Raw genomic sequence first — 15,670 nt, 5'->3', positions numbered from 1 at the left:
TAGCCTCCTAGGTGCACGGGGCAGAGGTTGCCTTTATGGCCTCTCTGGGCCCCTGGCAGAGAAGCGGCCTCCTAATTAGACCCGCTGAAGGGAGGGCTGGAGGGAGGGCCACCCGGGGAGCCTTCTCCCTCCACTCTGCAGGGACACATCGGGGAACAATGTGAGCACAGCCTGAGTTCTGCACTTGCCTGTGCGTGATTCGTCCGCAAGAAACCCCAGGTAAATGCACAAAACCGCATGCAGCTGACTCGCGTGCAGAGCCACGCACCCCATGGGGCCCCCCAAGCATCCTCAGCTCCCCCTGGTCTGGTCTTACAACTCTCCTTTCCATCTCAGACACCGCTCCCTCCCCCAGCTTGCAATAACTCGGGGGAGCTGTAGCCCTCTGCCTCCCACATCCCCAAGTGGACCGCGGGCCCTTTCCCAGGCGGAGTGCCAGATTTATTGTAGTATTTATGCATTTCTCACCCACTGAACATGCGGGAGCCTGTGTGACTGTCTTTAGTAGGTTGCTCTCTTTTTTTTTATGTGCCTCTAATGAAGTTTTTGAATGCTGTTCCCTCACCCCATTTCCCTCATTAGCCCTGTGGTTTTTATTGCGTGATTTTGCATAGCGTGGTGGTTTTTACATTCTAGCAGAACTGACTGCAAAGCGCTTAGCACGGTGTCTGACACTTGGGAAGCACTCAAGAAATGTGTCCTTGCGTGTACTATTATTATTAATCATTCAGCCCAGACTGGCGGGCCCACGAGGTGTCAGGCACTGGGTTAGGCTCTGAGGATCAGCAGCAACAGTCGGAATAGCAAGGCCATGCGTCCACGGTGCTGGGCTGCCTTGTGTTTAGGAGATGTTATTGCCACTGCCATCCCCTGCTTAGAAACGCACTGCCCCCTAGCTCCGCCTCCAGTCCATTCTGTTCCTATCCTTATCCGCTAGACCACATGCTGCCCCCTGGAGCTAAACATTGGCCCCGGGCATCTCCGAGTCCCAGAGAACAGAAGGGAGCAGGGACTTGCTCATCTCTGAACAGGAAGGACTCTGTTATGGCCCCTTCAATCACCACTAAGGATAATGGTCAATTCACACTAAGGGGGTGGGGCGCGTGGGCAGCACTCACTTTGGGGGGAGCCCTGGGTGGTCACGGAAGGCAGGTGATGGTGTGGACCCTGCCAGGCTCTGCCCAGCCGAGTCCTGCTCTCTGGCCTTCACCAGGCTCCTGATTTTCCCAGGCCAGATGTTTGTGGCATTAATGAATATTGATGAGGCTGGAGGATGCACACCAGTCTCCCCCGGCGCCCCCCCCCCAGGTGGCCCCGGGCAGGTCAAGTGGAGGGACGCTGGGAAGAGGCATCCCTGGCCATCCTGAGGGGGACACGTGATGAGATGTCCACTCTGTTCCTCGGTCCTCAGGGAGACCTGGCTCAGGGTCAGGGCCGATGTTCTTCCGCTCTACCTGGGGCCAGGCTTCAGATGTCAGTGCGTTTCTCCTCCCAGAGTTCCAAGGCTTAGGTACCCAGGCAGGGTGCTCCCGGCTCTGCGGTGTATCTCCCCTCGTGAGAGTCCTGGCTGCCCTTCCACCGAGGTCAGAAACAGACCCCCAGCGACCAGCAGCATCGAGTGCTGTGCCAGGGGCTGTGGGGGCAATTGCTCTACGGGGCGGTGGGCACTGGAGAAGGAGGGTTTCTGACTGTCAGTGTGTTTTTCTTGTTGTGTGACCTCGGGCAAGTTGTCTGATCTCTCTGTGCCTCCATAACCTCATCTATAAGATAGAAATAATAATAATAATAATAATAAATAATAACCTAAGCCAAGTACTATCTTAAGCACCTTATATTATGCGAAAGTATTTGTTCCTCATTAACTACTCTGTGAGGTCAGAATTAATTTTATCCAAATTTGGTGGATGAAGAAGCCAAGGCACAGAGAGGTTAAGTAACTTGCCCGAGCTCACACAGCCAGTAGGTGGCAGAGCCCCAGGGGACTGCCTCTAGATTTTGTGCTCTTAACCACCAGGCTCTAGTCCCTCCCTGAAGTGGAGGGTGAGGTGGTGAGGATGTCGTGACAGGGCACCTGTGATGGGCTTAAGACAGGGCCAGTGTGAGGTGTGTGGAAAGCACTCGCTGAGAATGAGCCGCCACTGGGATTATTAATGTTACTATTTTTCACTTAGTCATCCATCCTGTGAGGAGGGAGCACTACCCTCAAACCATGGCATCTTGTGTTAGGAGCTGTGATGGTAGTTGCCCTGAGCCCCGGGGGCCCAGAGCCGCCTCCCCTCCCCACCCTTCTAAACACCTGCTCAGACCCCAGGCAGCTGGCTCTGAGTGCAATCCCAGCAGCCCTGACTTTTCTGGCCTCTGTCCAGCATGACTCACTGCCACCTCTGCCCATTCTCTTTGGGTTTTCTAAAGTCACCCTCAGAAGTGACTTCAGGGAAACGTGGTGGGGGAACCGGGCCAGAACGGCGTTAATGAGGCCCTGAGGACCCGCCTGTGAGTTGCCATCTGGAAAAGGCGATCTGTGTGCACGGCCAGGCACCAGCCAGATCTGAGGCTAGGAGCCTGAAGAGCATGGCTCTAATATTTTGCAACAGCTCCAGTCAAGTGTGGGGTCTATTCCTCTTGCTAAATCACGGTTGACCCTGTGACTTGCTTTCACCAATAGAATCTGGTGGAACATTCTGAAGCCCAGGCCTTTTTAAAAGCCTTGTAGCTTCTGCACTCACCTCTCAGACCACCAGGCCCCGAGACCACTAGGCCATGAAGGATGGTAAACCAAGGGAAGAAAGACCAGCACCACAGGTGTCCAGTCCAGCCCAGCAGATGGCCAGCAGAACGTACCTTCATATGTGCCCAGCACAGACAAGCAGAAAAATGAAAAATCATGGTGGTTTTAGTCATGAAGTTCTGGAATGTTCTTCTGGGCAGCAGTAAGTATCTGACCAGAGGCTGTGGCCGAGGTCAGGCTGAGCATGCTCCTGTGGTTGGGGGACCCCCCCCATCTGTGTATGTTCCTTAGGGGTCAAAAGTAAAGGAGCGGGTGCAATGGTTGGAGCTTCTGGATGTGCTGCAGGTTGACCTCTAGGGTCTGTGCCCCACCTCCAGTGAGACTGTGTTTCTTGGTTACTATACTCCATTCTGCAGGAAGCACGGCCTCTCCCTTCCCTAAGCCCTCCATGAGCCCCCACCTGCTCCCTGCTGACACTGAGCCCCCAGAGGTTGCCAGTTGGAGCTGAGACCCCTGCTCCCAACCCCTACCCCTCCTCCCACTCCCAAGAGGCTCTGCGTGGCCGACTTGCGCAGCTGGCTGGGAGCACATCTCTTCCTTGGCCAGGGTGGGATATTCAAAGTCACAAACACCTCGGCACCCCATTAGTAAGAGAGCCGAAAAGTGGGCCATGTCCTCCTCTTGGGAGGACAAAGACACAGGGCAGAGACCACTTGAACCCTCCCACGTAGTGGCAACCCGTGCAGGGGCCAGAAAGGGGCTCTGAGGGGTACGGTGGGGGGAAGGGAGTCGGGCACTAAGGCAGCCCCCAGGAAGCAGGGGTCATTACCAACTCCCCAGGCATCTGTCTAGACCATTTGCCTGCCTGAGTGCTGAGTCAAGATCTAATTAGTTTCTGTGTCCTGGTTGAAAGCCAGAGAGGGGGAGGCCCACAGGAAGATCTGGGGAGGGGGAGTTCTTAGGCCACGCTGGGGTCTCCAGTCCAGCTGTGTGGGGAGAAAGAATGAACATCTCATTTCCATATATTGGACTATCCCAGATAAAAAACATATGTGCCTCTGATGGAGACCACCCCTCCCTGCCTCTCCAAGGACCTCGGGCCACGCACGCCCGCCTTGCGCTCCTCTGTGCGCATTGGTTCCCAGGGATTAGGGTCAGATTCAAGTCTGTCAATTTCAGGTGCTGAATGATCAAGCCCTTCCTCATTTGCCTGTTAAGTTTCCTAGTGGTAGAAAGAAATAGGCTGTTCCTCAGAGAAAAGCTTTCTTTGGGAGCCTTTCATTAAAGTGGCAACGAGCGCTTTGCCCGCATGTTCTATTTTGCACTCTGGGGTGTCTGGGTACCTTGGCCCCCCTGTCCCCCAGGGCTGCTGGGACTGGCTCCAAAGAGTCTGTCAGTCACGGCAAAATGGGAGGAGGGGAAGGAGGAGAAGAGAGAGCGTGGCTTGTGTGCGCACACCTATGTGTTCTAAAATGTTCTGGCAGTGACGCTCGCAGCTGGTGCACATCCCTTGCCCCATCCCTAATTTGCAGCATAACCCTAGACACGTCACTTTATCCCTTGGGCGTTAGTTTCTGCATCTATAAAACGGGAAGCCTAGTGACTGCTTTGTGGATTCCTTGGGCCGCCTGTGAGCGTGAACCGTGTGGGTACACAGCGTGCGTGCCCGTGTGATGGGTCCTGCCGGGTGCCCACGTGTGGGCCGTGGATGGACACCCAGAACTGTGTCTACTAAGCATGTCAGCAGAAGAAACACGGCAGCCTCCCTGCCTGCTCCAGCTTCAGGGGGGCCCACGGTGCATGGGCATGTCCTCCCTGCCCCACCTGCAAGGGCTCTCAGGGCCATGACAGCTCGGAGTGATGCTCGGAACCCATGTGAACCCAGGGGGACACTAGGAGAACTCAGCAGACATCCAAGGGGACAGAGAGGCGAGGCCAGCACCGCCTCCGCCAACACAGCACATCCTTTCCCGCCTCCTGAGGAGTTCAGCCTGGCTGATGGGGAAAAGGTCAGCAAATCAACCTGGATCGAGGAGTCTCTGCCTTCGATCATGCCAGAGCACTGCACGGCTGGGGTGCCCGGTTAGGCCCAAGCAGCCCTGCCTGGGGGCACAGGGGGTCTGGGTCTGAGTGGCCGTTCTGACCCTCACACCCGGTCTGGTCTCGGAGCAAAGCCACTTTCGCCTCCGGGCTACAGCGTGTCCCAGCTGTAGGACCGAGGGCTCAGCCCAGATACCAGCGGGGCCTGGTGTGAGTCCGTCAGGGCCCTGAGTGGGTGCCCCTAGGCCCCGCGCCCTCAGCTCAGGGTCCGGCGGGGTGACACCCGCCATTCATCTCCAGCCTCCGCGGGAGTGGGGGGCCCACTTCTTCCCCCAGCCAGGACCCAGTAATGAGAATGTGAGAGCCGGGTTGCTATGGAAACCGAGACAGCCAATGCTTCAGAGACTTTTGCTTCTTGTTTCCCTTTTTCCCCTTACATTTTGAACTTATTCATCTTAATTGACATAATTATTGCAACGTCAGCCTGAGGCACAGGGAGCCAGCAGTGCCCCTCGCCGCCCACCACCTGCCCCGACCCTCCAGGGCTCTCCCTGTCGCCTCTCTCCGGGCTTCTGTCACTCACCAGCAAACCCCAAGGTCACGGCTGGCCCCCTCAGGTCCAGGAAGAACCTGTCCTAGAGCGGGGGCAGGCCTGCACCCCAGTGTTCCTGGGCACCTGTGAGGACAGTGTCGGGGCTGCTACCTGTAACCGAGAGGCCGTGTTCTCTCCCAGTAGGATTGCCAGAGCCGATGAGGGTGCCTTAGTGACACGGGGGAGCTGGACCCTCCTGCCCGCTGGGTGAGTGAACTTGGGCTCTGGGTCTCTCCGAGCCTCTGTCTTCTCATCTGTGCCATGGATTTGTCCTACTCGCCCATTCATCCCATGCCTGGGAGCAAATAAAGCATCAAAGGGACTCAGCTCGTTGTTACTTGGATTGTCGGGAAAAGACAAAGAAGGGGGGCAGGAGAGACCCCCATCAGGGTGGCCAGCCAGTTCTGCCCTCGGGGGTCCTCTGATGCCTGGCCGGTTGTGCTCATGCCAAGCCAGCCACTGACTTGAGCATGGCAGGACGCCTGCACACACAGGGGCAGCCCTGGCTCCAGCTGGGAGGGTCTGGGGGGCACAGGTGCCTCGCTCTCGACCACTGGATCTCAATGGGGCGGATGTCGCCCCCCCAAGGCACATTGGGCAGCTCTGCAGACATTTTGGGTTGTCCCACTTGAGGGGGGAGGGGGCTACTGGCACGTGGTGGGTAGAGGCCAGGGATGCTGGGAAACATGATGCAGGGCACGGGGCAGCCCCCCGCAACAAGAAATGCTCCGCCTCCAAATGCTAACAGTGCCCAGGCTGATAAACCCTGCTCTCGTGGTCTTCCTCGTGGGTGACGTGAGCATTGTCTGGGGGTCCCTCTAACTCTGCTACCTCGCCCGCCGCTGGAAGCCTGCAAGGTGTGCGCAGATGCGGGGCCTGCTGGGCTCCCCACAGCCCTCCTCCCCTCCTGGGCTCGTCAGGAGCGGGAGGGGGGCCTCTGGGTCAGGGGAAGGACAGCACGCTTGGCTGGGGGCCTCCTCCTCCTCCCAGCCCACCTCCCCCATCCCTCCCTAAGGATTACGACATTTCTAAACTCGTTAACTTTTAATTACTACCTTCCCTCTGCCGGAGTACACTGGCCCCGTGCCACGTACATCTCTATTAAAATTCAATTTATGCCCATCATAACTAATTCCTACACTCCAGCTTTCTCACCGGCAGCCTTCAATTTTCAGACAGGATGTCCAAACTCACGGCCAAATCAGAGTCCATCTCCAAAGAGGCTGGCAAGGGGTGGGTGGGTCCGGCTCTGTCGTGGAAGAGGAACCTGGACCTCCTGGGAGCACCGGAATGAGACCCGGGCCAGGCAGGAGGAGTGGGGACGGCCTGGCCGGCGGGGTGGACGTGGGTGGGCGGTGTTTACGGGCTGGCTTCCAGGCCACCATTTCCACTCACACAGCCACCGATGACCAGACACCCTTCTGCACCCTTAACCTCACGTGACGCTCACGACCCTCTGGGAGGTGGCGACTGGTGCCATTATTCCCATTTGACAGATTGGGCAACTGAGGCAGGGGTCACATTGAGGGTCCGGACTGGGATTCATACTGGGGGGATGCCGGTGCTGAGTCTAGAGAGATCAGGCAGCAAAGGTGCGTCCGGACAGGACAAGTCGGGGGAAGGTAAAAGCAGGGTGTACTGAACAGCAGAGACCATCAGGAAAGGGCTCCTTTTGCCCTTGAGCCAAGGGTGCTGGTGAGACAGGAGGCCGGACAGAGGGCAGGACGGGACACACAGTGTCTTGAGGCTCCCTTGACCCAAATCCTCCAGAGACCACCTACTACCTGCAGGACACAGCCCAGAATGTTCTCATGCTCACTCCTGCCTCTACATCGTCCCCCCTACAGGCCCCTCATCCAGCCCTCCTCTCTCTCCCTGAGGTCACCTCTGTCCCTAAACCCAGCTGACAGTTGTTAAGTGTCCCACAGCAGCTGACACAGCGGGCCACTCGGTCCTTCTCTAAAGCCCCCCCCACTTCTGTGACACCCCAATCTCTTTCATGGCCTCCTGGCTTCATGCTGCTGGGCAGGTTTTCACCACTTTTGTTTATCTGCCTCCTGGGGTTCTGAGGTTCTTCCCCCTGTGCCGTGTCCACTCCCTCAGCCTGCTCATTCCCACGGCATCAGCTGTCACGGTGACCTTCAGCGCGGGCTTTTCTTCTCCATTCCTTCCTGCCTGCTGGACGAGGCTGACCAAAGGCTCGCCGAGCACCCAAAGGGAGCACGGAGACCTCCCACAGTGTCCCTTCCGGCGTTTCCCCCACCACCTGCCTCTCCACCTGCTTCCCTCCCTCCCCTGCACATCCAGCCCATCGTTGAGGCCTGTCAGTTCTGCCTCCGAGATAGGTCTTGGACACATCTGTTCGTCTGATCCCTGCTGTCTCCACGATGGCCCGGCTACCCCCCTCCCGCCTTGACGGCCCAGCCCGGCTCCCACCTGCTCTCCTCTAGCCCACTCCTCACCCAGCTGCCTGGCTACACAGTTTGGAAGTGGACACCTAATGGTGTCCCTTCCCTGTGACAAACGAAGTCAGGGGCCCCACATCGCTGTTGGCCTGAGATAAGAGCCCCCTAAGAGAGCCAGCAAGCCCCGACCTAACTGACCCCATCCGCTCCTCCAGGGTCCTGACCTCCTGTCCGAGCTGGTCACCTTTCAGCTCCTCCAGCCTCAGAGTCTGTGCACATGGCTCTGTCTGTAAGCCCCCTTCTGCCCCTGCTAACTCTACCCATTCGCTAGGTCTCAGTGTCCCCGGTGACACATCCGACCTGTGGTTTCCCTCGATAGCATGCGTCGAAACTGGGGTCCATTAATACGTGCGCAGAATGACTGCATTCTGCTTCCATTCCAGACTGCAAGCTCCACGGGGGCAAGGGCTCTCCGGGCTCACTCAGCGCCCAGTGTCTGTGCACCGGCGGGGGGAGGGGGACATTCATGCCGCGTCCACACCAATGCCCTTCCCCTCTTGGTTCAAGTTCAACATCTTCCACAGGTGGCCCCACACTTCTCTGGGACCCTCTCTTGGTCTTTACACCTGCCGTCCCTCCCTAGTCCAGGCCCTTATGGCTCCTGCTCTTCGGCTAGAACACAAAGGTTTGCAAAGGGCAGAGGGATGGGCGGGGCTGGCCTGCCCTTCCTTATTGTCCTCCTGGTCTAGCTCCATGCCCGGTGGGTAGAAGGTCCCAAATCTTCACCTCGTGACTGGGCAAAGATAGGCCTCTCCTGACGTTTGTCCATCAGGCTGGGAGGGAGAAGATCTTCCACGACTTCAGGGAACTGAGCCACGGAGCCTCACATCCCTCACTACCAAGATGCCGCTCCTGCAGGAACTGCTGATGTTCAGAGATGGAGAACAGAGCCAAAGGGAAAGGGGCCGGCACGGGGCCCGGCACGAGGTGGCTGATCATTTGGAGCGCTCGTTTTCAAGAGTTAACATATGTGAAACCCTTCAAACAGGGCTGGGCCCATGTAAGCCCCGTGTTAGCCATGACTGGCTCTCCTGTGCTGGTTTAGAAGGCTGGCTGGGGCCATCCCCGGAAAGCAGGTCCTAGCAGTGCCACTGTCCTGGGAGAGGGCAAACAAGGCCGGACAGCCAGCTCGGAGCGGCAGGGGGTGGCAGGGAGTGGGGTGGAGGAATGCAGGCTTGGGGTCCAAAAGATCCTGGGTAAAACCTGACTCCCCAGGTCTGGCTGTGTGACCCTGGGCATGTTGCTGAATCTCTCTGAGCTGTGACTCCTAGCTATGAGGCAGAGATAATAATAGCACCAATCTCCCAGAACTGCTGCTGGTAAGAGCTTGGCTCCGTTTCGGGCACCCACGTGGTAGGTGCTCCAGTGCCCTCTGGGAAGCCTGCTGGCCTCTGCATCCCCAGCCTCTGCCGCCTGCTCTCACTTCTAAGGGGAGGCCAGAGGATAAGCCAGAGACAAAGCAGCTGGTGCGGAGAGTTTTGCTTCATCCTCTCCTCTGAAGAATTTCAAAGGCTGTGGCATGCCTGGGTCTCTGCCTCCGCTGCGGGGCTTTACTGTCTCCGCCGCCGAGCCCGCGTGCAGAGCCCCAACACCATAGCTCCCCCCACAAGGCACATCAGCCTGGCAGTGGGGCTGGGGACCCAGCCTGGGGCCAGCCAGAGGCCCTGCCTGGCTCATCGGAGGTTCCCCTCCACACACCTGCTCTTCTCCACGCCAGCCGGGGGCCAGCTGTGGCCTCGGGGGCGGGACTCGGCCTCTGCTGGTCTCATTCCCTCTCGCTTGTGTGTCAGGGGGGTCTGAGGGGGCCCCTGGCTTCTTGCCTCTCAGGGCAGAAGAGTGACATACAGGGACAAGAGTGTGGAAGAGAGAGCCCGGTCTGGACCCTGTGTGCATCTCTACAGGTGGGACAAGAACACGCTCTGGGAAACAGGCCTCCTGGATCTGCCTCTTGCTCTCTTCATGACCCCGCAGGCAAGCTCCAGAACCCCTCTGAGCTCCAGGCTCCTCGTTTGCAAAAGGAGGGTAATAACGCTGTGAGAAAGTGTATGTTACGTTAACCATGCGTGGGAATCTGTGTGTGTGTGCACGTGTGTGTGTGCGCGCGCGCGATCCACCCAGCTGCTTTGTTTTTCTGAGTTGATTTTAACGGTGAGCAAAATTATGGGAGACAGCACAAGCAGGGCAGGACAGCAGAATCTGGTGGATGGCTTTGCCAGGATGTGGTCACAAGGGCAGGCGGTTCTGGGCCATCCCCCCTCCCGCCTCCCCCATTGCTCCTGCCTGACCTGCCATTTCTTGAGCTGGTGGGTTGTCCCCAGCCATGCAGCCCTGGCTGGTTTAGTGGAAGCAAAGGGAGGCAGAATGGACGCAGCAGCCTGGGCAGATGGCCTGGGGCAGGGGGAGGGGAGGGGAGGGGGAGAGAGGGGAGAGGGGGGGTGTTGGAGGGAGTAGAGGAGAGCGATCTGATGGAAGAGGCTCCAGGGGCAACACAGGAGGCCCCGACCTTCCATGCATTAGCATCCCACCTGGTTAGGAAGTTAGGCTAACCCGCCAACGTGTTTTGCACAGACACCAACTCCCAACAGTTACACATGCATACAAGAGCAGGAAGGAATCACACCCCCCACTTCCCCACCCCCATACGCACACTCATGCACAGAGGTTAACAAACACATTAGACCTTATGCCTCCAACTGAGTATTGTGTCCGCCTTCCTCCAACCCCTAGCACACACACCGAGGGTCACTGTGGGAAGCCGCGCACCTGTTCCACTGATAGAGGCGGGCAGTGGGGACGGCTCCCAAAGCTTTGGGAGGGTCCTTCCATGCAGTGTCCCACCCACATGGGAAAAGAGATCTCATTTCCTTAGAGTCCGATATTGCTTTGAACCCAAGCGGCACCCCCAACTGTTACAGCCCCTTTATTTCTCAGACTGGGAGTTCAAGGCTGGTTTCAAAACAGGTAAGACAGGTCACCAACAAGGGGCTCTCACAGCACTTGACAAAAGGAGTTCTAGGAAGGGTCCCGGACCATAACAGTGGCATTGGAATATAGGTGTCCAGAGTCCCCGCGACCACCTCGGAGATGTGCTCGCTTGCACATGAGATCTGCTGGGTTTGTTACCAGACCTGTGCTGTTATTCTGTCGAGACAAACGCCCCGTATAATCCTAGCTGGTGCCATCTATCTATTCCATGACATCAGCGACGGGGCTCGTCCCATAGAATCTCATTTAATTCTTACTGTAACCTTCTAAAGTAGGCATGTGCCTGATTCCAAGATGAGAAAACAAGTGCGCGGTGGCTAATTCTGCCCAAGGTCACAGAGCCAGGAAGTGGTAGGAGCGTGATTATATTCAGGTGGCCCTAACTCCGAAGTCCGTGCTATTTGCACTCTGCCCCCCTGGGATGGATGTGGCCCCACAAACTCATCCCAGACACGCATGCTCAGAAGGATGCAGAGGCTTCCCTTTGTGTAGATGTTACACGCTTGCGCACGCACGCACGCACACACACACACGTGCGTGTGCACGCCACGCCCATTCAGTTACAGACCCCACTCAGAATAAAGGCCACTGGAGACTGGATGTGAATGCAAACTTCTTCCTTTGGAGACAGGGTAGGAAACATAGTGAAATTTATGGCGGCACTTCGAATCTTATTTTCTCTTGACTTGCTGAGTAAATTCAGCCATCTTTTTGCCTGAAAATTGGATATTATTGCCCAACTCAAAGCCTGGGGTTTGCAAGAGACTAGGAAATAGAAAGCAGTGCTAAGAGAACCACAGGATGAGAAGCTGGCCACCCTCCTCTGGGATGCAATTTTTGGTGTGCATGTATTTCAAAGGCGAATCTGGAACATTTTATTGAGCCAAAAAGCAAGAGAGTGCTAGAAATCTGGTGGGGACATGTCCAAATGACCCAGGATGCAGCTAGAAGAAGCTCCACTGGCCAATTATGGGTTACTACTGAGCATCAAAATGAAGAATGACAGGGATAGATCAAGACACATTGAATAGGAAAAATTATCCGTCAGTTCATACTGATGCTACATTATTTTAAAGAAGATGAGAAAGGGAAGATCTCTTTTACGAAAGGATGACAAATATAAGTTAAAAAAAATGATTGAAGTAGAAAATCTGCTTATCACCACCACAATGGTAATAATGGATTCAGGTTAGACTCCTCCATGGATACTCAACCAGCGGGTGAAGGATTCCTGGGGAGGAGAATATTCACAGTTTCCAGTTATCCCCTAAAGGCAAGTGGATAGCTCCATACCTTGACAATGGAGAAATCTGGTGCACCTCACCTTGACCAATTCATCAAACCCAAATCACCAATAATGGGGCAAGATGACACTGAGTGCCTTCATGTATGAAGCATTGAGAAGGACACACATCTGGGTAATACTCTTGCCCAAAAGGTTTAACTTGAGTCTAATCATGAGGCTAGAACTGGACAAATCTATACTGGGGGACATTCTGAAAAGCTGGCTGAGGTCTCAGAAATGCCAATGCCATGAAAGATGGGAGAAACAATGAGGGATGGTTCTAGATTGAAGGACTCCAAGAGTCCTGACAACTAAGTTTAATGTGCGGTCCTTGATTAGATCTTATATCAAACAATAGTAAAAGCAGCCACAAAGAACATCACTGGGACAGAGATATGTGAATATGGGCCACATATGAGACAGAGGTACCATGTCCACGGGACATTTCCTCAGCGTGAACATTGTGTTGTGGTTCTGTAGGAGAATGCCTTGTTCTTGGGAAATTCTACTTAGGGGTGAAGTGACATGACGTCTGCAAATTCTTAAAAAAACTTAGCAAAAATAAGTGGGATGACCCAAGCTGGATCGATCAGAATCTTTCCCCAGGACTTCCCATGTGGAGCTTCCAGGGACGCTCCTTCTGCCCTGAAATCATGGGGCTGTAAGCCTGTGGACCACAAACTTCTCAGTGTCACTCACCACATGAGAAGGAAGTCTGCACCCAGAGGTGGTGCTGCTGAGCAGCCCAGGGGAGAGAGAGTGCCCGGCAGAACCAAGTTCTTGGTTCTGAGCCCTGAGACCTCCGGAAACGCCAAGGTTCCCAAAGCCCCGACCTCAGGTCTGTGGCTTACTTGCAGCGTTGTGTACAAATGATGAGAAGGCAAAAGGTATAACGGGATGTATCGTGGACGATCACAAAGGGCAGAGAGAGGCAGACATGAGCGTGTGCGTGTTGTGAGACAGAGACAGAGAGATATTGATTGAGAACACACGTATGTACGATCAGGAAAGGCTTTCTGAAGGAGCTGGGATCCTGCAGGAGAGAGAGAGAAGGTTCTAGAAGACGCAATATTCCAAGTAGAGGGGACAGGACCGTTTGAACCAAGGCAGGACAGGGGGCATGGGCAGGGGGGCCGGGATGGGAGGGTCCTGTTTGGTGTCGGTATATCACCTCAGATGGGAGCAGCAGTGGCTAAGGTGCGTGCCATCAGGAGCAACCCTAAAGAGCTCTGAAGGCCGTGTAGGGAGAGGAGTTTCCCCAGTGGAAGCTTCTTTGTGTCCCCCTGAAACTGCCACCCAACCACCCAACTGACCTTTGAGTAACCTAAGAGCCAGGTGCCGACCCCCATGCGGTCAAAAATCCATGTATGACTTTGGACTCCCCAAACTTAACTACTAACAGCCTACTGTTGACCAGAAGACTGACCGGGACCATAACGAGTCAGTTCTCACGGATTTTCTATGTTATAGGCATTACGTACTGTATTCTTCCAAGAAAGCAGACTAGAGAAAAGAAAATGTTATTAAGAAAGCCATAGGGAAGAGAGAACACACTTAGGGCGCCGTGCTGCATTTATCAAAAACATCCCCATGTAAGCGGACCCGCGCATCTCAACCCATGTTGTTCGAGGGTCAACGGTGTCTGCATTCCCCAGTCTGCTCTGTTTTCTAGAACCCGCAGAGCACAGTGAGCGGAGGTTGTTTGGGATGCATATTAAGGAAGCGGTCCTTCCTTGATGAGACGCTGGATGTAAAGGATTTCCAGCCCTAGAGCCAGACGACTTATATTTGAAGCCCAGCTCAACAATCTGACCTTGGGTGAAGTGTTTAATGTCTCTGAGCTGCAGTCTGCCCATCTGTCAAATGGGACAACTAATTGAACCTACTCACAGGGTTGCTGGCAGGACTGAATGATGAAGAACCAACCCTTCTCCTCCTCCCGGATCCGGGCCCGGCTCCCTGCAGGCAGAAGTCAGGGGCAGGCGGGGAGGCCCCGACACCATTTAAACCTGTGGTGTGCTAGCCACATGCTCCCGGCATTCCTGTGCAGGCATGTGCCCCATCCAAAGGGTGCGGGGGCTCTCCACGGAGGCTGTCAAAACTGCCCCAGGGACGCCAGGCAGCAGCTAGGAGAGCTCTGGGCCCCCAACTGAAAACCGCCATAGGGGCTGCTCACGGGGGCACCCCTAGTCTCCCTCGTGGGCTCCCTGGAGACCCAACCCCCAGAGTGGCCAGCACTGGAGGGCCTCCTGCTTCCCGGACTCTCACCGTCGAGAGGGGAAGGCGGTTCTCCTGTCCTGGACCCTCCCGCTCCCTTCTCTGACAAAGTGGCCACACCGACCAGCCAGTGCAGTCCAGGGTTGGGGCACAAGGAACCTGGGGCTGGGGCTGGGGGGCAATCCCAAACTCTGGCCTTCCCCGCTCAGCTAAGAAAAGGAGGGTTGTCCAGAGAGGACAGATCCTCAAGCAATTAAACACCCTCCTCTCATTTCCCTTCCGGTCCCTGGTGCAGATCTGTATCAACATCCCCTGGGCAAGACATCTTGTATCCCCAACAAAACCGATTATGCACATCAGGCCTGGGGATTAATCACCAGCCACAGGGTTGGGAGCCAGTAAAAACAGGCAGAGATGAGATGGGAGATAGGAGCCGGAGGGAGGGACTGCCAGGAGGAAAATGCTGGCGGCCCGGCCGGGCGTGGAGGGTAGCTCGGGCTTCGAGCAGCAACGCGCTTCACTGAGACCCTGTGCCCATTCCTCCTCCTCTGCTTTCTCCCCACTTGGCGGTGTCCTGGGGAGAGAAGGGCCAGTCCAGAGCTCTGGGCATGGGCGTGAACACGGAGTGGCGACAAGCCCAAAGGCCCTGGGCAGGCCACCTCCATGTCACACCTGCATTGCCCCCAAATACAAGATATTTCCTCACTGAGCCCACGTTGCCACATGCCCCCCCACCCCCGGCCCGTGTGTCGGACCCAGGCCCCTCCAGTGCCCCCAGGAGATAGCAGAGTTCTCAGGGGTTGGGGAGGAGGGGCTCTGGTCACAGGCACGACCACAGCCCAGCGGCTGGTGGTAGAGTCCCCTACCCCGACCATCGCCTCTGCTCTGTTCCCTGTTGCATGGTCCACCCCGTATGGGTAGCACCCCTGGCCCACTCCCTAGACATCCTCTGTTGGGCTCAGCAGGGCAGGGGCCTCTTACTCCTTGGGCAGGGCTGTCTTTGGCCCCCAACTTCTGCCACCCCAGCCTCCCAGTAGCGCTGGCATGGGAACTCTTGCCCCTAAACTGCCAGACACGCCCCCATCCTGGTTCCCCTGGCAGCCAGGAGGGAGGAGAGGGGAGGGGAGAGGAGGGGAGGGGAGGCTTGCCTGTACTCCAGGGAGAACTTGGTCAGCTCTCTGTTGTTGTGGAGCCACTTGAACTCCAGCGGCCAGCTGCCCTCGGCCATGCACGTGAGCACCAGGCGGTTCCCCTCCAGGTGCACCTGCGTCCTCACCGGCTCCGTCTTGAAATAGGGGGCCACGTCATCTGTGGGAAACAGACACACAAAGCCACCAGTTATCACCTGCTCGCCTTCG

The 15,670-nt window shown here is 56.3% G+C and overlaps 1 protein-coding gene across 1 annotated transcript in view; it reads right to left on the bottom strand.

The window, feature by feature from the left end:
• SDK2 (sidekick cell adhesion molecule 2) overlaps positions 1–15,670 on the bottom strand; it is a 133,413-nt gene that overhangs the window by 117,097 nt on the left and 646 nt on the right. The window contains exon 2 of the mRNA XM_028112733.2: positions 15,461–15,620. Within this exon, the coding sequence (XP_027968534.2) occupies positions 15,461–15,620 (160 nt within the window). The remainder of the gene's footprint in view (positions 1–15,460; positions 15,621–15,670) is intronic.

This window comes from Eumetopias jubatus, unplaced genomic scaffold (genome assembly GCF_037043125.1).
Source record: "Eumetopias jubatus isolate StellerSeaLion01/CBP00866 unplaced genomic scaffold, mEumJub1_p1.0 scaffold_10, whole genome shotgun sequence".
Lineage (NCBI taxonomy): Eukaryota > Metazoa > Chordata > Mammalia > Carnivora > Otariidae > Eumetopias > Eumetopias jubatus.
The sequence above is the reverse complement of the archived record's forward strand: the minus strand, read 5'-3'. Positions and strand labels throughout refer to the sequence as shown.